This window comes from Solanum stenotomum, chromosome 7, assembly GCF_019186545.1.
Source record: "Solanum stenotomum isolate F172 chromosome 7, ASM1918654v1, whole genome shotgun sequence".
In the NCBI taxonomy this organism is placed as follows: domain Eukaryota; kingdom Viridiplantae; phylum Streptophyta; class Magnoliopsida; order Solanales; family Solanaceae; genus Solanum; species Solanum stenotomum.
In genome coordinates this window covers 1,208,349-1,217,360 of record NC_064288.1, presented here as the reverse complement: position 1 = coordinate 1,217,360, position 9,012 = coordinate 1,208,349, and the positions used below count along the sequence as shown (strand labels likewise).

At 37.5% G+C, this 9,012-nt stretch overlaps 2 protein-coding genes across 7 annotated transcripts; one reads left to right on the top strand and one right to left on the bottom strand.

Annotated features, from left to right (window-relative positions):
- The first annotated feature begins 182 nt into the window (after positions 1–182).
- On the top strand, positions 183–883 carry LOC125870809 (stress-related protein-like). Its single transcript, XM_049551334.1, has one exon. The coding sequence runs from the start codon at positions 205–207 to the stop codon at positions 703–705; it is 501 nt and encodes a 166-aa protein (XP_049407291.1). The 5' UTR covers positions 183–204; the 3' UTR covers positions 706–883.
- Positions 884–2,856: 1,973 nt separating this feature from the next.
- LOC125871829 (translocase of chloroplast 159, chloroplastic) lies at positions 2,857–7,555 on the bottom strand. 6 transcript variants are annotated; one of them, XM_049552509.1, is made up of 2 exons: positions 6,468–7,555; positions 2,857–6,347 (listed from the first exon to the last, which is right to left on the bottom strand). In XM_049552509.1, exons 1-2 carry the CDS (start codon positions 7,414–7,416, stop codon positions 3,061–3,063), a joined length of 4,236 nt encoding a protein of 1,411 aa, XP_049408466.1. In that variant the 5' UTR covers positions 7,417–7,555; the 3' UTR covers positions 2,857–3,060. The 6 variants fall into 6 exon arrangements, with proteins under 6 accessions (XP_049408466.1, XP_049408467.1, XP_049408468.1 ...); XM_049552510.1 differs by having other exon boundaries at positions 2,857–6,407; positions 6,528–7,555; XM_049552511.1 differs by having other exon boundaries at positions 6,528–7,555.
- Between the last annotated feature and the right edge of the window lie 1,457 nt (positions 7,556–9,012).

Here is a 9,012-nt window from a genome sequence, read left to right as displayed (position 1 = left end):
TATTTTGCAGCTTGAAAGTTTGCTGGAATTGAGAACATTTAGAAATTGTCTTCTCCAACGAATTGAAATCCTTGATCTAATCTAGCTCAATTAGAGGAATGAGCCATAAAAATGGATGTGGACACACATACACATGAAATTCACATAAATGTTGTAAACTTTTGAACTCGAATTTCAGTAGCAAGGATTTGAAAGTTTGAATCTATGCAGGTTGCAAACTTGATGACAGAAGTTGAAAGCCATGTGCCTTCTCTACTAAAACAGGCATCATCCAAAGCTCTGTTAATAGCTCAGAAGGCTCCAGAATTAGCTCGAGATCTCGCCGGCGAGGTACAGCACGATGGCTTAGTGGACACAGCGAGCAACGTAGCTAAAACACTCTACACAAAGTACGAACCCACAGTGAAGGAGCTATACGCAAAATACGAGCCAGTGGCCGAGAAAAATACGGTTTTGGCATGGCGATCTCTGAACAAGCTTCCTTTGTTCCCTCAAGTGGCTCAGATTTTGGTGCCGACGGCTGCTTATTGGAGTGAGAAATACAATCAAGCGGTGACATATGCGTCGGAGAACGGCTATGCGGTGGCGCATTATTTCCCGATTATTCCCGTAGAGAAGATCGTGAAGGTGTTTGAAGGCGGCGCCGCCGCGGAGAACGAGCAGTCCGTTTCCTTGACCGACGGCACTGTTGCTCCGGCGCAATGACCATTTTACATTACTGTACTGGGGGTTGGGCCCATTGGCTTAATGGGCCAAGGGGTTAATAACTTCGTTTATGTTTGTCGGTAGTAATTGTTCATCTTTATATCATAAGCCATTTCTCAATTTCCTTAATATATTTTAATAATTATTCTAAATCACCAAATTTAAATTCGTGAACAAACCATATTATATCAACTTTTAATCAAACACTTGAAACAAAATACAGTAATTTGTTAATTTTTAGTGAAGAAAACATTTTAAAAAAATCATGTGACACGAAGAAGCAGCAAGAACATAAAAAATGACTCAAGATCCATCATGATCGTTAGTTATTTCTCCAATTTTGCGTACAATATATAATAGGGGTATTCACGGTTTGGATAAAAATTGATCCAAATAAAAAAACCGAACCAAACCTATAAAATAAAACCGATTTTATTTGGGTTTGGTTTGATTTGGTTTTAGATTTTTGAAAACTGATAGTATTTGGTTTGGTTATGGTTTTATTCGAAAAAATCGAACCAAATCGATGAATTATATACATATATTTATTAATATAAATACTTAATATATTATTTTTATAAACAACTTTAAAGATATTATATATATTTTCATTAAAATTTCTATACAATTTACTTATTGAAAGCAAAAATGTCCAAGATGAAAACATTTATCTTATTAATTTCATGTATATGAGTGTCTATGATAATTTTTTGTGGGACCGAAAATGTTATAGTTTCTTCCTTCTAGGTCAATATAGTGAATTTTAAAGCTTTATTGATACTAAATTTAGTGATTGAAAGTTCAGTAATTAAGTCATTCTAACTATTTTCGTTTTGAATGAATTGTTTCTTTTATTTTTTGTGTATGATTAATAACCGAATAACCAAACCAAACCAAACCGATAACCACCAAACCGATAAATGTATATTATATTTGGTTTGGTTTGATTTTGATAATTTTAAAACCGATTTAGTTGATTTGATTTTGATTTTAACCAATAATCGATCCAAACCGACCCGTGAACACCCCTACAAATAACCAATGCTATCTACTAGTACAAGAAAATGATTAATTGCTTCTATGGATATCTAGAAAGTTAAAATATGAATGATTAATTGGTAAAAATAGTAAAGTGTAGTAACATGTTAAAATATAATGATGATGTGAAATAATTTTCACATTGATAGTGTATTATGATATTAAACATTTTTGCAATAGTTTGTAAGTTCTAAATGCTTTCACAGTTCATGCTTTATAAAAGCAGTAAGAAGGTCAGTTTTTCCTCCTACTTCCTTGTCCTTCATTTGACACAGCATAAACACCTTTTGAGAAAAGATTTACTAATAAATTGGCATTATGATTAAAAAAAAAAAACAGTAAGTCAGCCATGGCCACAAATATCATCAAACAAGTTGGGAACGCTTTAACCCAAAATATAGGACTTTCCACCGTGAATTCAAATTTAGTCGGACTCCAATGTGAATACCAGACATCGGGTGGAAACAAAAAAAATAGTCAAAGAAATTCATGTACATTTTTAGCTCTTATGCATCTCAAGAGTCAAGCTTATTAGCTGCTTGCTTAATGGTATTCTGTTTGGTTGCACCAAAAAAAGACGATCAACTTAGTTTTTCAAATGTTTTAGAAAAACATAAACGGCTCAAACATACACTTACTCGACAACAACATATCCAATGTAATCCCACAAGTAGGGAAGGTAGAGAGGTTGTTACTTGTTTCCGATAGACTCTCGGCTCAAGTAAAACAAACACTTCCTCCAAAAAAAGAAATAATCAAAAAATGACTTCGAAAACTCGATTTTGGAAAAAAATTCAAGCAAATACTTCTACTACTATGAGACAATACATTTAACATGTCCTTGCCCAAGAATAAGTCATAGATCTACAAGACTTGAGTATCTGACAAGTCAAGAAGACCAAAACCAAATTCTACTCAAATATTGAACCTTGTAATGTCACCACTCAAAAAGTGTCAATTGGTTCAATTAATATCATGTCATGAAACAATAAATATCAAAAGAATCAAGGAAACTCTGCCTTGTGGACCATTCTTTGTAAGATGTATGTAGTTGAATGGAAGTACATTAAATGAGAAAAAGAATCACAGTTGTTCAATATAATGTACGAAGCATTTAAAGCAACACAAACCTCTTCATTTCATCTGGCAAAAAAGTACATTCAATCACTCAAAATTGACTTATAACTCATAACAGTAGAAATCCTAAATAGATGGGAAGAAATTAACAGAAGCATTATTCAACGAACTGACAAAGATAATATGCCATCATATAAGGTCTAATGAACCAAAAATGCAATGCTGATATGAAAATGAAATTTAGTAGATTGAGTAATTCTCGCCAACATCCGGCCAAAGCTTCCTGTAGATGCCAATTGCAGTTGGAATAATAGCAGTAAGTGCAAGAGAGAGATGGTCTGAACTGCTTGTCCTCACGGTTACTTGCCCACTGAGCTTGTTATTGATTCCTGCTCGAACAGCTACCTTCGAATTGCGTCCCACAGCGAATTGCGCCATACTGTTGAAACCTAGAGCCAAATCACCTCTCCACTTTATGACAGACATAGACAATGTAGACTGCACCTGACCAATTGGGAAATCTGCCTCCCTCCTCTGCAGTTCAAAGTTCGCCCCATAAGCTGTGTCACTCTGAGATCGAACAGTGCCAGCACTGCCAACTAGAACGTATTGCTTGCCTAAGATGATCTGATCTTCAACTTTAAGTCCAGTAACCATATTTTCACCTAGAAATGTAACAGAAATTCCGCAAGCAGTCTTGTTCTTCTTCAAGTTTTTGAATTTGGTTTCTCCTCGGACAATATAGGCAAGTTGCTTTCCTATGCTTTGAATATCAAAGCCAGCCATGGTTGATCCATTTTCTCCGTGCTTGGCAGCAATAGAAGAGTCCAAATTGATACTGAAATCCTTCTTATCTTTGGTGATTTGCACAGTAACTGCAGCAGGGAAACGACTTGCAATGGCTAAACTCTGTTCCACATTAACACCATCATAGCCACAATCATGATCCCAACCATGCGTGTCCAGAACAGGCCTTGCAAGGAACTGTGATGTGGGCTCCAAGAAGCGGTACCTGTAGGCGGGATTATCACTATCAAAAGAAGGTGGGAGGGCCATGTCAGGGAGGGGAACTGCTACAGGAGCTGCTGCACCTGCATCAGCTTCTTCCTCTGCATAACCATAGTCAATTGCCGCCTCTTTTCCCTTACTTTTCATCTCTTTCATTCTTTTTAACTCTTCTCTCAACTGTTTCTTCTGAAGGAGCTTGACCCTATAGTCATACTCCTCAAAGTACGCCTTCCTCTGTTCTTTGCTGAGCTTAGCAAGCTGAGCCTTCCGAAGAGGCTTGAAGGGAGGAAGCTGGTCGTACTCATCTTCTTCTTCTTGGTCAGAGTCTGACAAATCATCTAAGTCAATGTCTGAATCACCGTTGTCACCACCCTGCTCAGCAGAAAGCTTTGGATGCGCACGTGACTGCAACATTGAAGAAAGCATGTACGGAAGAGGTGGTGAGCGTGTGCGGAAACCAAAGAGCTTACGGTGATCAAATGGATCTTCAGGCTTTGAAAGTGCACTTGCTTCAGATAAGATCTTCATTGAGTAGCTTAATAGCAGTAATTGAGGCCTCCAGCTCTGGCCATTAGGTAGTATCTTATGTCCATCCCTATTCCTCCTACAAGATGGATGATTTTCTACCAGAGAGACAGGATTCATCAAACTTGGACTCATCATTCGTAAATCGCCTACTGCTTGCCCGATAGACTGCTGAACAACATGAGATCTTTGAGTAACAAACACCTCATAACTTAAAGGGGATCCAGAAGGTCCATCTGGAGGTGCAGAAGCTCCATGTGTGAGGGTGACTATGGCACTTCGCCATATTGAAGGACCAAGACAACTTGTGATAGTCTTCAGCATAGGAAGATCATTGAGATCTCTAGTTTGGGCATCCAGTCGATCGACATAGAGGAAAATATCAGGGGGGTTCTTCTTAGTCAACTTCTTTACTGAAGACAAGACACTGCGATTGAAACCCTGTTCCATCGCAGAGGACTTGAGGCCAGGTGTATCAAACACCCGAATCTTAACACCATCTACAACACCACTGATCTCTTTCACACTGGTGGTAGCAGGTCCAAAGGCATCAATTGATGTTTTTTCCTCTCCAAAGATAGAGTTTATGGTAGCACTCTTACCCACCCCAGATTTGCCAATAACCAGGATATTCACGGAGAAGTCCAAATCATCTTTCCCCTCTGCTTCAAGCTGGAAAGCTTTCATCTTTGCAGCCTCAATGCTAAAAAGTGGACTGTTTTGCCTTCGTGCAATAAGTGTCATCCGGTACAAAACTTGTGCAGCTATGGGCTCATCAGAAGAAAGACCCAGCCTGTGAATAAGCCTCAAAAACTTGACCCTAATCTGCTGTAGTGTCTCCAGTTTCTTTTTCTCTTCTTCACTCAAGTTGTTCTCAGATTCTCCACTGTTCTGAAGACTGGAATGAGTAAAAAGATTGGGTTGGCTTGGTCGGGGAGCTGGCCTCAGTGACCGGAGTGATGACCCAAGACCAGCAGGACGTTCAACAGAGAATAGTCTTGATCCATCTTGAGACGTGATTGTTATGTTGCCACCATCAGAATCACCACCTGTTGCTGCTTTTAAAAGAGCAGCTAAGGCAGCTGAATCAAACAACTCCTTCCCATCTCCTTCTTCATCAGTATCAGCCTCCTCATCTGAGTCAGTGACAATCTGACCATCAATATCCTGCGAAACCTCAGCACCAGCATAAGAGCCACCACCAGATTCCCTTTCCAGCTCCTCCATAAACTGTTTGGCAGCTTCAGAGCTTCCAAAAATCATACCATCTGTCTCTCCATCTGAAACTGAGCCTTCAAGGTCAGCTTCTTCACCTATATGATCTTTAGCTTCTCCTTCTTGCTCTGAGCCAGTGATTGACCTTGATATGGCAGATGTTTGACCAGAGACTTCAACTTCCACTACATCTCCCTCGATGCTTTCTCCGGAATGGTCACCATTGGCATATATAGTTCCAGACACTGCCTGCTCTGGTTCCACTTCAACATCCTTGGTGTCCAGCCTTTTATTAACAGTTTCAGGATCAGCTTCTTTAATTTCCTCAGTAACAGCTACCACATCACTAGTCTGAACATCTCCAGAATCTAGTTTTCCAGCACCAACAATGTTATCCACAGGCTTTGATTCTGCAGCTGCAACAGTATCATCCACCACAGGCTTAGGGTCTTGTGCATCTACTTCATCAACTGTCATATTAGCCACTTCTTCAATAAGTTGTCTGGTCTCACCAACATCATTTACTGATGTCACATTCTCATCAGTAGTACCTTCAATATGTTCTTCCACTTCCTTGCTCTCTTCCACATCTCCAACAACAGCAACCCCTGGCCCTGAGACATTGACTTCAATGGCATCCACAACTGCATCTCCTTCGGAAGTAAATTTCTCACCATCTGTTTCAGCCAACAAAGATTCTGACGGTTGTTCAACAACCACCTTATTGAGTTTTTCGGCATCATCACTATGTATAGCTCTCTCTTCAATGACCGAGGTAGGTTCCTCGGCCTCCTTCAAATTGGATGAAGCACTAGCACTCTCTTCAATGACCGAGGTAGGTTCCTCAACCTCCTTCAAATTGGATGAAGCAATAGCACTCTCTTCAATGACCGAGGTAGGTTCCTCAGCCTCCTTCAAATTGGATGAAGCAATAGCACTCTCTTCAATGACCGAGGTAGGTTCCTCAGCCTCCTTCAAATTGGATGAAGCAATAGCACTCTCTTCAATGACCGAGGTAGGTTCCTCAGCCTCCTTCAAATTAGATGAAGCAACACTAGTTAAAGCTTCATTCTTTTCATCCTCCACAATCTCCTTCACCTCCTCCTGAATGGACCTATCCTCACCCCCTTGCAATTCCATCTTTTCATCCTCCACAGTCTCCTTCACCTCCTCCTCGATAGACCTATCCCCACCCGCTTTCAATTCTATCTTTTCATCCTCCACAGTTTCCTTCACCTCCTCCTGAGTGGACCTATCCTCACCCTCTTTCAATTCTGCACCTACTGCAACCTCACCACCACTATCTTTCACCTGCTCAATCGAATTCAACTTATCAGCTGAGTCAAACTCTTCAGTATTTCCCTCCGAGCCTTCAATTCCCGTCCCCATAGATTTAGTGGCATCAGAGTCAGTAGAATCAGGTAAACTATTCCCAATAACAGGAACAGAACCACCAACATCTTCACCCTTTCCTCCCCCTAAAACCTCAACATTTTCAACACCCTCACTCATAGAAACCTCAGAAACAGGCTTCTCTGACTTCAACATCGAAACATCCGCAGAACCCACAACGGAATCATTCAACTTCTCTTCACCAATAGTTTTTTCTAGGGTTCCCTCATCTGGGTCAGCAGGAATTGGCAATTCTTGCTGACCACCCACAATAGTTACATCACTAACGCTTTTACCCTCACTATTGCTATTACTATTAATATCGGAATCAGTGATTTCTACATTAACTTTGGAGACATTTTCAGTTTCAGTATGATTAGAAGAATTGTTGATGGGAGAAGAACCTGGAGAAGAAGAAACAGCAGGAGGGGAAAACGTCGCTTCTTCGGAATCCATGGCGCCAGCAACAACAACAACAACTCCGATACTCAACTGTGACAAATGGAAGGATTGAAAAGTGGAAAGATAACAAGTTCTCTGTGGAGAGAACAAAGAGGGGTTTGGTTCTTGTGAGATAAGAGTAGACGATAAGGTTTATACTACTAGCTGCATTTCTATTAGGCACACTGTGGGCTTTGGGGTTTTTGAGAATTTTCATTCTTTAGGGGTGTTTTGGTTCGGGAACAAAGTTATTCGAGATTTTTTATTTATCATACGTCAATTAAATTTAGATTACGCATTACAGAACACGTCAGAGGATGGCGCTCTTAATAGAGTTTTCTTCATATTCGAGATATTTTGGGATTATAAATTTGAGGTATAAAATTATGAAATTTATTATTACCTCTGTCCCTAATTACTTGTCCACATTTCCTTTTTTAGTTGTACCTAATTACTTGTCCATTTTGACAAATCAAGAAAAGACAAAATAAATTATTCATTATTCCCTCAATCAATTACTTTGAAAATGGTAGAACTAGTTTTTAATTCATCCACTTCATAATTAATAGGAGTAAAATGATAAACTTACTATATCAATTATTATTTTCTTAATAGGTGTGTCAATTCAAAAGTGGACAAGTAATTAGGGACAGAGGGAGTATTAGTAAAATGATTAAATATATTTTTAATTAAATAAAGTATATGTTTAATCTTAACTATGATGTTTTTTTTTTGTAGAAAATGTGGAAGAAAAAGAATTAACTAGAAATACTAAAAAAATGTCTGTCAAATCTCACAGATTATACAATATAAATTATACTAAACACCAAAAAAGATGCTTTCTCTACTTCATATCATGAATTATTGAAGAAAAAATGTTGTAGTTCAAAATAAGTGATTTTTTTAAAGTTTAAGAAAATTCTTGAGATTTTTTTAAGTATTTATTCTTAATTTAATGAGGTTGTTAACTATTTTTCTTTTTCTAGTAGAATAGTTTGAAAATAATCAAAAGAATAATTGTGAAAAATACTTTTTGATTTATGTTCTTAAATGTTTTTCGAAGGAATGTGTTAAATCCCTACAATTCACTCCTAATATATATATATATATATATATATATATATAACAAATGGTCTATTATTTTTAAATATTTCCTAAATGCTTTTTTAATTATAGAAATCGTGATCTACAGTAATTTTATTTACTTAGTGAATGTGTTAAAAGAAAAACAATTAAGGAATCAACGTAGAATTTTCTCATTGGTTAGATATTTTTGACAAAACACCATAAAAGGGTACACTTCTAATTGTTATAAGTGAGTTGAATTTCAAATATAAAAAGTGAATTTAAAACAAAAAAGTATTATTAGAGAGATATTAAAACATTAGCACGAATGAAGTATGGTACATAACTTTTTTAATATTCAAAAAAATTGTTCTTAATTTGGAACATATATGTCTTAAAATTCAAACATACATGCATACCTCTTTCCGTCTACTTTTAATTGTCATGGTTTCCAGTTTTAGAGTCAAACAATAAGAATTTTGACTAACAATTTACGATATATTTTTCATCATATTGATATGCGAAAAATTGCAATTATAGTATATT

Excerpts from the sequence above, each read along its gene's own strand:
- LOC125871829 (XM_049552506.1), bottom strand. The coding sequence starts at position 7,416 with ATGGATTCCGAAGAAGCGACGTTTTCCCCTCCTGCTGTTTCTTCTTCT.
- LOC125870809 (XM_049551334.1), top strand. The coding sequence starts at position 205 with ATGCAGGTTGCAAACTTGATGACAGAAGTTGAAAGCCATGTGCCTTCT.